This window comes from Melanostigma gelatinosum (genome assembly GCF_949748355.1).
Source record: "Melanostigma gelatinosum genome assembly, chromosome: 11".
Classification (NCBI taxonomy): domain Eukaryota; kingdom Metazoa; phylum Chordata; class Actinopteri; order Perciformes; family Zoarcidae; genus Melanostigma; species Melanostigma gelatinosum.
This window is the reverse complement of record NC_136644.1, coordinates 11,384,589-11,396,927: the sequence shown is the minus strand read 5'-3', so window position 1 is coordinate 11,396,927 and position 12,339 is coordinate 11,384,589. Positions and strand designations below refer to the sequence as shown.

Genomic DNA, 12,339 nt, shown 5'->3' with positions numbered 1-12,339 from the left:
CACTTCAAATCTCAAAGTCGCTGCCACAGCGGTTTTAGTAATTCCTGCAGCCCGTGAACGTCGCCTCTCCGTGCCGGTACGTGAGGAGGCTGGTTCCCTCCGTCATCCCGTTAGTTTTGAGGCTGAGATGACGGTCGCTGCAGCTGCACGGTACCGAGAGAGGGTAGGAGGGCGGAGCAGCCAGCTGCTATGTAAAGGTCCCTGTGGAAGTATTCAGGATTAATGTAGAGATATTATAGGACACAATATATACAATATGTCACAGGTTCACTGCTGCTATAACGTGATTACTTCACTCATGTTAGCGGAATGACGGAATGCTCGGTGTGAACACCACTGTGGTACATTAGGACACATTAGTATGCGCTGATTTCTGTCGCATTTAATGATTGAGAGCCTCCTCTTGAACCGGGTCCCGGGCCGATGTGCTCGATGTGTTTATGTGGGTAAACGGTAGCCATGAGGCTGATAGCCGGAGAGAAGCACCGCTAGGAGGGCGAAAAGCCATCACCTCCTGGATAAGATCGAGCGGCACTGCTCAACCGGACTATAGGCTTAGAAATAATTACAGGCCTCTTTCAACCATGTTTTTTAAAACATTTTATTCATTTTTTTAACAACTGCGTATAGTCAATCAGCGTATAATTTGGCCACGGCTAAGTAAACAGGAGAATATAAGGTTCGCGTTTTGAAATCCCATATATTTCTCCTGGTCAATAAAACCCCTGGCTACCGTTAATAACGGGAGCTGTCAATGACAAGCGGGCTGCGGAGTCACAGTCGACGGCTTCCTTCTATACTCACGTCGGTCTGGATGGAAATGTCGGTGCGGTCCGAGAAGAAGTAAAAACAGAAATATCGCTCGGCAGCTCCGCGGTGTCTGCTGCTGATAATCCTGTCTGGATTCCTGCTTCACGAGCCGCTTGTTGGGACGACTACGGTAATGAGACAGCGCGGAGTCAAGCTAGCGAGAGTGATACACAGGACTTCCTGTAATTACACAATAAAAGCCTCTCAATATGAGCAGTCGATTTACAGGCGACCGTATGCACGTATAGACGTATACTTAAAACCTATATATTAATCATCAATTTACACACATACAAAAAATCCAATGCTTTTGTTTTATTTCTAATACAATTATGCACACATTGCAATAGGCTGTATATGAGGAGTTTACTACTAAGTTCAATCAACACTTTTATTATTATTTTTTTCTATTATTCAAAACATCAGAGCACTTTTTAGTCTAAGGTGAATGCAAGTTTTAAATTAGAACAGATGACTGAGAAATCCAATTAAAAAATGGAATTATATAGGCTAATAATATATATATAGTATAACGTGGATTTTCATTGTGCTATGACCAAGCAGACTTTTTGCCATCATTTATAAAGGAACGGAAATTGCACGAGTCAGGCAAGAGTGACTGCATGAAAATCATGTCATGCTGTGAAATAAACACGATTCAGTGGTTTGTCTTTTAACTTGATAATTTTTTTTCCGTAGGGTTATCCGGAGGGTCGTTTTCATTTAACCTTTCATCCCTTCAAGACTCTTGTATTGAAGACAAAGTTGAACTTCTTGCATGTTGTTCTCTAACTCTGTCGAGTTTGACACCTGGCAAACATGCTGACTCGGCTCTGATTGGAGCAGATGTGAAGCCAGAGCCAAAACCTGACAGCTGATCTGGAATCGGTTTCTTCTGTCCAACTTCAGGCTTGGAAGACCAGAGATTCACAACAAGAAAACAATCCCAGACCAGCCACTGAGCTGGAAGTGGTGCACTGGTGATGATTTACATTTTGATTAAAATAAATAAATTTGTCAACAATGAATTGTTTCAAATCACAACGATAACAATAATACATTTATGATAAAGTATATGCACTACAAAGTTCAAGGGGCCATGTCATGAGGAAGTATGTGCAGCTGAATGCATACTGCTTTGTAAGGGCAGCTGCATTATTAAAAGTGAAAAAGTATGCAACAACAACGCAGCTTTAGTGAAAGTACAGCCAGATTCTCAGAGCACCATGATTGTCTTTTCCTTCATCCTTATGAGTTCTCCTTCACTCCTTCCTTGATCTCACAACGTTTTCCACTGAGGTCAAGAAGAAGTGGAAAAGACATTAGGATGTCATGTTCTTTACTTTTCCACCGCAGCCGAGGTCTAAGAAAAGATGAAGTATCCTGAACAAACTCAGAGTAAGGACACAAAGCAAAATATTCTCTTGATACTTTGATTATTTTTTCAGTATGCCATACAAAAGTAATGTCATTAATAATTTCGTAAAAACAGTTATAATATAGTGAGCAATAATAAACATAACCATAACGTATCACATTAAAATAGTATAGTGTGTCATAATATCATACAACATAGTAGTATGCCCTGAAAATGTCTAAGCATATAGTATAGTATGCCATAAAAAGTCATAGTATTATATTTCATGAACAAATAAGATGTGTGTGACCCTTATCCGGTATTAATGGACAACGTGGAGACATATGGAGTCCATTCATTCTTTATAATGAACACCTCAAAATACATTATCCCTAGAACCATGGGCAAAGAAAATAAATTAAGACCATTCATTTGTATTTTCATGTATTTTGCAAACAAAGTCACAACCTAATTAACTCTATTTCCCTGGTAACCTTATTATCATCCCATAAGGTTTCTTATGCAATGGAAACGTTGTTCACTGCTCCAGTGAATAGGATGGACCTTAGATAGGACTTAGCAACAGGACATGTTTCGAGTTTGCTCATATACTATGTCATAATAATGTTGTAAAAATATCATTGTGTAATATGCCAAAAAAATCGTAAAACAAGTGATAGTATGTCATAATAATGTCACAAAAATATCATAGTATAATTATGCCAAAACAAATCATAAAATAAGTTACAGTATAGCATGCCATAACAATGTAATTACAAATAAATAAAAGGACATTGTAGGCCATAAAAAAATAATGATATAGAATGCCATAAAAAAGCAATAGTATAATGTTGCAAAAAAAATGCCATGAAAAAGACATATAAGGTATGCCAAAAAAGTCATTAAAATGTCATAGTATAGGCAGCCATAAAAGATTTAACCTATCAGCAGTGACCTGTTGTCTGCCCTGACCAATCAGCGTCTGCTATAACACATTCGTCCTGATTGACCTCCGCAGTCTGCGCCTCTTTCCGCCCCTTTAAGTCAGCATTTCAATACAATCTTGCCGACTGAAAACGGCAAAGCCAAAACAAGCCACCAAGAGTAAACCAGTTATACAGGAAGTTAGGTCTTCCATCTTCATATTAAAAGTGGTCGAGAAAACTTGCCCGTGGGTGCAATGAATGCAAACAATGTATTTAAAACAAATAATGATTTCATGTGTTCTTAAAATACACTTAATAATACAATACACTTAATGTAAAGGTCTCACAGTTATTGGCATGTAGCTTCGTATTATTTGATTATAATTATTTTTATTATTTAAACATCTAAACCGGAAGTTGTATTTCCACCTAACGTTACTTTCACACGTTAATGCCAAGCTAGCTAGCGTCGAGCCATTCATATTGAGCTAACTGCTTCATCACTGGCTGCTTCGGTCTTTTCGGGGTTCATTACCAGTTTTAATTGTAGTGCTACAGTTGAATAGAACATGGCTCTGCTGACTGCGTTAGTCGCTTTCCTGTACCACCTTCCGCAGGTGTATAAGTGGTTGCTGAAGCCTTACTATATAGCCTCTCTCTTCATGTCAGTAGCATTTCTAGCTGTCCGCAAGACGCCTGGCATCTGCGACCATCTGCCCACACAGCGAGAGGATGGCAACTCCTGCGACTTCGACTGGGTCTGTAGAAAATGCTGGAAATGAACAAATGGCTTTTCTAGAATTGCTGTCAAATAGTTGACACAGCTGCGGATTGTTGAGCAGGCTGACAGCAAAGGCTAGCGATAGCTACGACATTAACGTTAGCTGCTCAAGGCAGATAATGACAGGCCAAACCTCGGTCCAAAAACTGGAAATTCATAACGTTTTACTTTTTGGCAGAGAAACTCGAGACACAAAGCTTAATTTATAACCCACTAGAATAAGCTGAAGTATTTATATTGTATACGGAACACATGACATGGACTGTAAATTAGTGTTTATCTTAATACAGAATTAATCTACAGCTAGCTAATGTTAGCGAATTTATTGACGTTGATGAAAAACAACAATATAAATATCAATGCAGGAGAGTAAAATAATCCAGGTTTTCAAAAGCCAAACCGTGTATTGATTATTTTCCCGAATTTCACAGAGGATCCTTACTAAACTGTTAAAGGTCATTATATATGTCAGGCTCCAGGACATGGATCTATATCAACAGGCCAAATGTCTTTAAACTCTAAGATGCATTGATGTATTTAGGTTTATTGTGACGTTGCCGCCTCACCAAAGAGCATGTGAATGATAGTAACACAGTGTAGAGAAAGAGTCTTCTCTAACGCTGTCACAGGCTGCTGTCTGCAAACAGCCTGCCTCCACGCACAGTTCAGTGCACTTTAATGCACCAAGTAGTTTGTATTTAGTGCGTTTCTTTTATCAAAGCACACAACCCACGGCTGGGTTAAAGATATAAATGCTGCATTTTTCTGTAGTAATATAACTAATAAATCAGCAAAAATATATTGTGTCCATCCCCATATGTTGTGACATTTCTTCCATTCTCCCTGTCCACTAACTGACACATTACACAATTATGCTGTCACAAAATGTAAAATGATGAGGTAGTCTGACATCATGGTGCCCAAAATGACCCCAATTCTGTCACTGAACAGTGGTTAACGTGGCTGGACATGGTTGAGACGTGGCGTGTTTGTGTTCTCAGAGGGAGGTGGAGATCCTCATGTTCCTCAGTGCCATCGTCATGATGAAGAACAGACGAGCGAGTGAGTGAAGTTCTTCTTTTCTATCGTCTTCTGAATTCATTTCTCCTGAGCAGCAACATGGTGAGATGTCATGATGCATTATGATACAAATGAGTTACAGGAAGCTTAATGATCCACGATCCCCCTCTGTTACAGCAGTACAGAGGCTACTGAATATTCGCTATTGTCATATTCAGTTTGAAAATATTAACATCATCCCCCCCCACCCAAAACCCATACTGGTGGAATCTTAGGAACAGGACTGCTCAGGATGTTGCAGTCCTGTTTATCCCCTACTCATTGTATGGCTGTTGGAGAAAAAGCATGGCAAAGCAGGTGTCTCTGTATCTGTTTACATCAGTAACGGTGGAGCAGCATGTGGGCAACATCATCCTGTTCAGCAAAGTGGCCAACGTCATGTTGTTCTTCAGACTGGACATCAGGATGGGACTGCTCTACCTGACACTCTGCATAGGTCAGTCTCCACACACACACACACACCTCTTATGAATTAAATGTCAAAAACCAGGGTCTGATTTGTCAGATATGGTTTGTCCGGTGACATTGTACATTTGTTGTAAACAAACTCAGATAAAATACCATAATCAGGTATACTAACAGGTATTGTGTGTATCAAAGCCTGACGTATCCTCTTCCTCTGAGTCCATGAGCCTCACTTCATCACCATCAAAACACACTGTAGTTGATGTTGACTTCATCCCACACACACACCGATCAGTTAATGAACTCATTGTCGGCAGTAGTTCTACAGATGTCCTCATGGTCTCTTCTGTTGGTCCTTTGTGTGTTTCAGTGTCTCTGATGACCTGTAAGCCTCCTCTGTACATGGGACCAGAGTACATCAAATACTTCAGCGACAAAACCATCGATGTGAGTAGAAACGGTAGAATGCTTTGTACCACTTTGTCCCTTACCAAGAACAGAAACGTGTACACTTTCTCTTTGATCATTGTGTGTCCAGGATGAGCTGGTCAGAGACAGTCGGGTGACGTGGCTTGTTGAATTTTTCGCCAACTGGTCTCCAGAGTGCCAGTCCTTCGCGTCCGTCTACGCTGATCTCTCTCTCAAGTAAGACTCCGCCCACTCAGCAACAGTAGAGGCACACTCTGCGAGACTGACGAGACTAACTTGAGCTACTCGTTGGTTCTCATGTTTCAGGTATAACTGTGCTGGTCTCAAGTTTGGTAAAGTGGACATCGGACGTTATGGAGAAGTCTCCAAAAAGTAAGACATTTTGTTTCTCTTTTGTCTTTAAGAGGTTTGTGTCCTAGATTGGTGGCCATGACTAGACGTGAACATGTTGTCTCATTGTGCTCTGTAGGTACAGAGTGTCTGCGTCTCCGCTGTCCAAGCAGCTTCCGTCCTTGGTGTTGTTTCAGGGAGGGAAGGAGGTGATGCGGCGCCCACAGGTGGACAAGAAGGGTAGAGCCGTATCCTGGAGCTTCACTGAGGTCAGACTGGACAGTGCACTTCACAAAATGCAGGCCTTGTGCAGCAACAACAAGTTGTGTGTATAAACGGCTAACCTCACTTTACTCATTCAGACCGTGCTGTTGTGCTGCAGTTTACACTCAGTCTCCTCAAGGAGCTGAAATATTGTGTATAACACCTTTAGAGCTCCATTTAGAGCTTTTTAAACGGAGAGAAAAATATGTCTTTCATTCAATGAGTAGATTAAATCATTTAAAATGATCCACAGCTAGTTGATGAAAACATGTCAAAATGAAACAGTTGTTTATATGTGTTTTGGTATATTTGAAATATATTTGTATATTTAGGAAGCCTGTGACCCTTTCCTTCATAGTAAGCAGGCTGCACATTAAACCATTATTGTCAGTAATGGATGGAGTTAAAAGTCATGTCTATCTGGTTTGTTCTTCCACGTGTGTAGGCTGCCTTGCTCAACGGGTCACATGACACTGTTGACCTATTATGTCAGACTGTTTTGTTCACCTGGTTCGAAGAACGTTCTAGAACATACAAGTTGACTTGTTGGTGTGAGTCACACCACCTTGTGCCTCCATGACCTGTAGTCTCCACCATTCAGTGAACACGCTACCTGCTGGGGGGGCTCTAGTGAACACGACATAGTGCACCTACAAAGCAGTAGCATCATTGAGGGTTCCTGTACTCTGTGCCAAATACTTAGTATTTATTAATACACAGTTAATTTGAATGTGACAGTTTAGATGTAAGCTCACGTCAATGACAGTCTCTGTCTCTCTCCACCAGGAGAACATCCTCAGAGAGTTCAACCTGAATGAACTCTACCAGAAGTCCAAGAAGCTCAACAAGACCAAAGGAGACAAGATCAGCCAATCCCAGTTCCCACCGGTCCCCGAGGAGGACGAGACCGAGCAGCAAGGAGCCGAGGCTCCGGAGTCTGAATCTAAGAAGGACAAATAAGACGCTTTCCATCACTCAGCTTCCACTGCTGGATGGATGCTGTGGGTCCAGGTCAGCCACCCCCCCCCCCCCCCCCTCTCTTCTCTCTCAAAGTTTGTTCACTCGTGAATCAGAACCGGACTGGTGTCGCCGTGGATCATCCTGCGAATTACAGTAGCCACTGTTCTTCTGCCCGTCTCAGCACCATTTAACACTTAGCCCCAGTTAAACCCAATACAAGAGCAAAGAGAGAACAAGTGCACACTTTAGCAGAGGAGCTGACTGGCAGTAAACCAGCTTTTGGGGGTTGTAATGCTAACACCTGGTCCAGTATGTGGGTGGAAGGCCTGCCATGTGCATCGGGTTATTGCAGTCTACACCACACGTTTGAAAGCTGTGAAGTCTGAGTGACTGTGTTGAGTTCTTACTAATTAAGGAAGGGAGCCGTGAATGTGATGCTACTTTTGTTGTTTTAGATTTTTTGTATGCAACTAATTTAATGAGATTAAAAATCCTTCTATGAATATATTCATGTAAACTAAGTTCTAACTCGGTATAATTCCTTTGCAGTGTTAAATGAGAGGTACGATATGGGAGCGTTTGTTTAACACGAGCACATCTGAATTAGTCGGGTGGTGTCACTAACCGTTGGACAGACCAGGCTACTTCTGTCATTGCATCAGCTTCCTGTTGAACTCTGTTCACACTGTCTCCACAAAGAGCAGAAGAAAGAATGCTCAGACCACCTCCAGATGTGATCTGAGCATTCAGATGTGATGCGTCTTGGGTGCAGTCACATCTGTACATAGAGATACAGATGTGATGAACAGGGCCTAGTTAACATTGCCGTAATTCATGCCATGCATTCACGGCTCACTTGTGAGACATCTTCTTCTTTGAAAACACTTTCAGCTTTTAAACTGATTGTTTGTTTTTTTTACTTTTCTTACGTTGCCATCAAGGTAACCAGTGTTTTTAGGTTTTCAGAAGCAAGCAGTGCTCCAGCTTCAGCCTGTACTGGCTCCATGTTTCTCAATGCTTAGTCGGTTGTGTTACATTGACAGTTCCAATAAAGTTTGTTTTAAAAATGGCCACGCCCTCAACAGCGATGGTGAAAACAGAAGACAGGGTAACCTTATCATTCTATGGAAAGTGAGAGATGCAGATCTGTCTGTCACTTTTATATCCCAGCAGTCTCCTTCCAGACTACAATATATAAAATAATATTCAAACAAGCTCACTGCAATTTCTAACAGATCTTTTGACAGCCAGATCGTAGATGAAGCATTTAATTGCATGTCCTGACCTCAAACTGCACGTTCAGCAACAGCTGATCTAAGTCTGCCAGGCTTTAGTCCTTCACACTTTCACAAGTCATTGACTGATGGAACCTGCTTCTGTACCGCTGGACCAAGCACAGAGGTGAGCCCTGCTCATGTGTCCACTTGGCTGAAGTGTCTGTGCCACTACGGGACGGACCGCTGTGAGATTCTTCAGAGGATCAATCCCACTAACTTTAACGATCCTCTGATTTTCCTGTGCGATGCTAACTTCCTGTTGACCTCCAAAAATACATCATCCCTGCAGCACTCTCTAGCGGACAAATGTACAGACCTGTGATCAGCGTGATGATGATGAAGTGAGAGCATGTTTGCAGCTTCAAACTAAAGACCACATCTTAATATTTTCTTAGGACCAGATCAAACGAGTTTTTGTGGTATTTCATTTCATTTTCCAGCATTATTTCTTGCTCACATTCTACCAGGAGTTAGAGCTCTTAAACTGGTCACCATATGCACACCTACACTGTTTAGATTAGCTTTTTGAAGAGTTTGAGTTTTCCTTAATCATTTCAGTTCTAAAACTGTTTTGTTTTTTACGCTTCTTGTGAAATTGATTTGAGCGTCTGTCTTGTTGCATTTCATTGGCGCTGCATTCCAAGTGTATATTTGCTCCTGTACATGAATGAAGGAGTCTGCTGGCCTGTTGTCATCATGCAATAAAACCATGTGCACATGAAGCATTCCAATGCAGCCTTCTTTCTTCATAGTTCCTCTGCTGAGCTGGGTTTCCATTGCTCCTATGAAACCTTTAGTGTTTCATCTCCACATTACATATCCTGACAAAGTAAAATATTGTGTAATGAAACTGGCCTCTGCTCCCATCGTGTCAATGTGATTCTCCCAAGGACAGGTTTGTTGTGTTTTATGTGGTTACACACTGTGTGTATACAGGAGCTAATGTATTGTAACTGCGTAAGCACTTAAAGGTGCTAAACGCAATGTTCAGAGCATGTCTATTACCTCCACAAAGATCTCAACATGGTGACAGTTGAGCCGGCGGATCGCAGCTAACGGCGCTAACAGTACAAACCACAAAGGTGCTGACAGAGCTAACCATGTTAGCCGTAGCGCCCACCGGAGGGTGGGCGCTACGCTTCTACGATGTCGTCAGTCGGGACGCCATTATCAGTGAGCTAACCAGTGGGGCACGCTCTCACGTGCACTAAAAAGTCACTGTTTTGACAAAGCAAGGTGAAGCTCTGATAACAGAGTAAGACTTCATGCTCAGGTAGACATTACTCCTCTACATGTTCAGAGATGATTGTTGTCTGATATGTTAATGCTCTGAATACCTTATGGAGAGCTTTCTAAAAAGCTCTGTAATAAAGGGTGATCCCTCACCTTCATCTGCTCCTACAGTGCACAAGTCTGGAGTCCAGCTCAGAAACCCCTTTAAAATGGAAAAAGTGACTGCTCCACTTCTTTGTTTTACGTTTATTATCAATCCTCCAGCCCCGCACCACATCCATACACACACACACACACACAAAGCTGTACAGTACACATATGTCATGTCTTTGATTAATGTCCATTTCCCAGTCCTGATCAAACGCAGGTAAAGAAGTCCGTCTTCATCTACCTTCTTCCTACTGTCCTCAAATTACAGCCAACTAAAATGAACTAAGCTGAAATGAAAGACTTTCCCTTTCTTGTCACATCGTAGATCAGAGACAGGATTCTCTTCCTGTTGGGTTTGATGCTACTTCCTGTGTGCTTCATGTATTTGACCATACCTGGTTAGAATGTGGTCCTGTGGTGTCCCAGACTGGATTAAGACAACATGGCCCCAGATGGAGATTTAGGGTGACACCAGAGAAAACAGGCTTCAGTTAAAGTCATACTTGAACATGTTACCATTACGTCATTACAAAGTGATGACATGAGGCCATGGTTCCACTTGTCTTTTCAATGCGACTCTCGTCATTGGATCACCACCAGGACACAGTGACTGTCAGCTGTAGCGGAGACCTGCTGACTGTTTCCTGTGAAGCTGATGAAACGTTTTTAAATAACAAAATAACTTTTAATGGTGAAGGATTTACAGGACACGAAATGTGTTTATCCACCGTTTTACAGCCGCTCCCATCAGGCAGGTCGCATTGAGTCGAGTGTCGACAACGAGTCGCTCTGAAAAGACAAGTGGAAGCGGGTCTCCAACCAACAACTGCTGTCCTCCAGTCTGTTGCACCAGTTAGCTAGTTCCAGAACTTCACTTATTTTATGATGAAAGAAAGGTACAATGAAACACGATGGCCCAACACAGCTAGCCTTCATCCCAGAAAGCAGCTGGATGTGTTTGGCTTTGTTGGACAGGAAACCTTAAGCAAACAATGCACAGCTGATGCTTAGCAGGGAGAAGGAAGACTTGGTGCTGCTTCACAAGTGTCCACTACATCATCACAACTTTTTTTCTTCTTTTTATTTGTATTGTTTTACCATTTTTTACCATTTTTTACCATTAAACACATTTTCTCAGACTAGCAGCCTCATTTATGTTTGAACTTCCTCTTGAAATCATTTCCCATGCCACACTTCAGCTGAATTCAAATGACTTCGGAGCGCAGGAGCACTTTCGGCGTCTCCAGTTTGAATAGGCGTGGGCCAGTGGCTTCGTTCTCTTTAGAGAGCTCATGACTGAGCTCATGACTGACGATGCAATCGGACTGTGAGACCATGTTTGAAATAAGGCGTCTGGTCTGAGAGATTACAACTCAACCCTCTTTTGAGTCAATATTTAAAAAACTCTTCATTTAACAATAGCTGTATTTCCATATAAATTCATATAAAACAATTTCAAATTAAATAGGTGACATAAAAAAACACCTTAATTGTCAAGGCAATTGCTCAAGGAATACATTTTCTAGAGTCCAGCCTTGTCTTTTGGACCGTTTGACAACAAAAGGCCGAAACTTAAACCTAAACTTCCTTGTTCACTTTAGTTTCCTCCCGTCCTGTTTGTTCAAACAGACCAACAGTGGCCTATAGTGGCAAGTAGTAATAGTAGTGCATGCTGCAGTCTGAACGCCACTTAAAAAAAAGAAATCCACATTTAAAATCACATCATTCTGTACAAATATTGAATCATATTCACATCTAGGAATAAATCAACAAATGAATCAAAGAAACAGGGAATCACCATTTTTGTTTCTTTTCAATGTCACACTTATCATCATCATCATCATCATCATCTTCATCATCCCTGCATCCAAAGGCAAGTCAATTCACGCAGCAACATTGATGGAAGAGTTCATGTGTGGCGTTCCTTCCAGCCACTGCTAGACTGTCACAATCCACAACAGACCTGCTGACTGCTGGAGGACTGACCCCTGGTCAGGTCCTGTGTGAATGAGACGCTCTGCCTGGGCTGCGTTACTGACTCCATGCACCACACAACTGTTTTGTTTATGGTCCAATGAAATTACTTCATTTGGTGGATGCTGTTATTAAAAGTAGAGTAACTGGGGCCATAGCCGGTAATAAGAACTAGCGATGACGTCATCTGATGAGACTGATCACACGTCTATGAGAAGCCCTTAACTTTCAATGGATTCTGCTTGGATTTGGACCGGGTGCCACAGATCCTCCTGGGGGGTTTTTGTGTTCAGTGATGATCCAAATGTGAGCGGGAAATGGTGAAATGTTAAAATATTAAACATCTGCAACAATTTCTACCCA

The 12,339-nt window shown here is 41.8% G+C and overlaps 2 protein-coding genes across 2 annotated transcripts in view; one reads left to right on the top strand and one right to left on the bottom strand.

The window, feature by feature from the left end:
* The first annotated feature begins 3,570 nt into the window (after window positions 1–3,570).
* Window positions 3,571–9,330, top strand: tmx2b (thioredoxin-related transmembrane protein 2b). The gene is made up of 8 exons (XM_079277770.1): window positions 3,571–3,851; window positions 4,876–4,936; window positions 5,277–5,390; window positions 5,730–5,806; window positions 5,898–6,004; window positions 6,095–6,160; window positions 6,258–6,387; window positions 7,169–9,330. The coding sequence occupies exons 1-8, from the start codon at window positions 3,663–3,665 to the stop codon at window positions 7,340–7,342; spliced, it is 918 nt and encodes a 305-aa protein (XP_079133896.1). The 5' UTR covers window positions 3,571–3,662; the 3' UTR covers window positions 7,343–9,330.
* Window positions 9,331–10,123: 793 nt separating this feature from the next.
* zdhhc5a (zDHHC palmitoyltransferase 5a) overlaps window positions 10,124–12,339 on the bottom strand; it is a 19,106-nt gene continuing 16,890 nt past the window's right edge. Inside the window, exon 11 of the mRNA XM_079278725.1 lies at window positions 10,124–12,339. This exon is cut by the window's right edge and continues 746 nt beyond it. The gene's annotated coding sequence lies outside the window, so the exon portion shown is untranslated.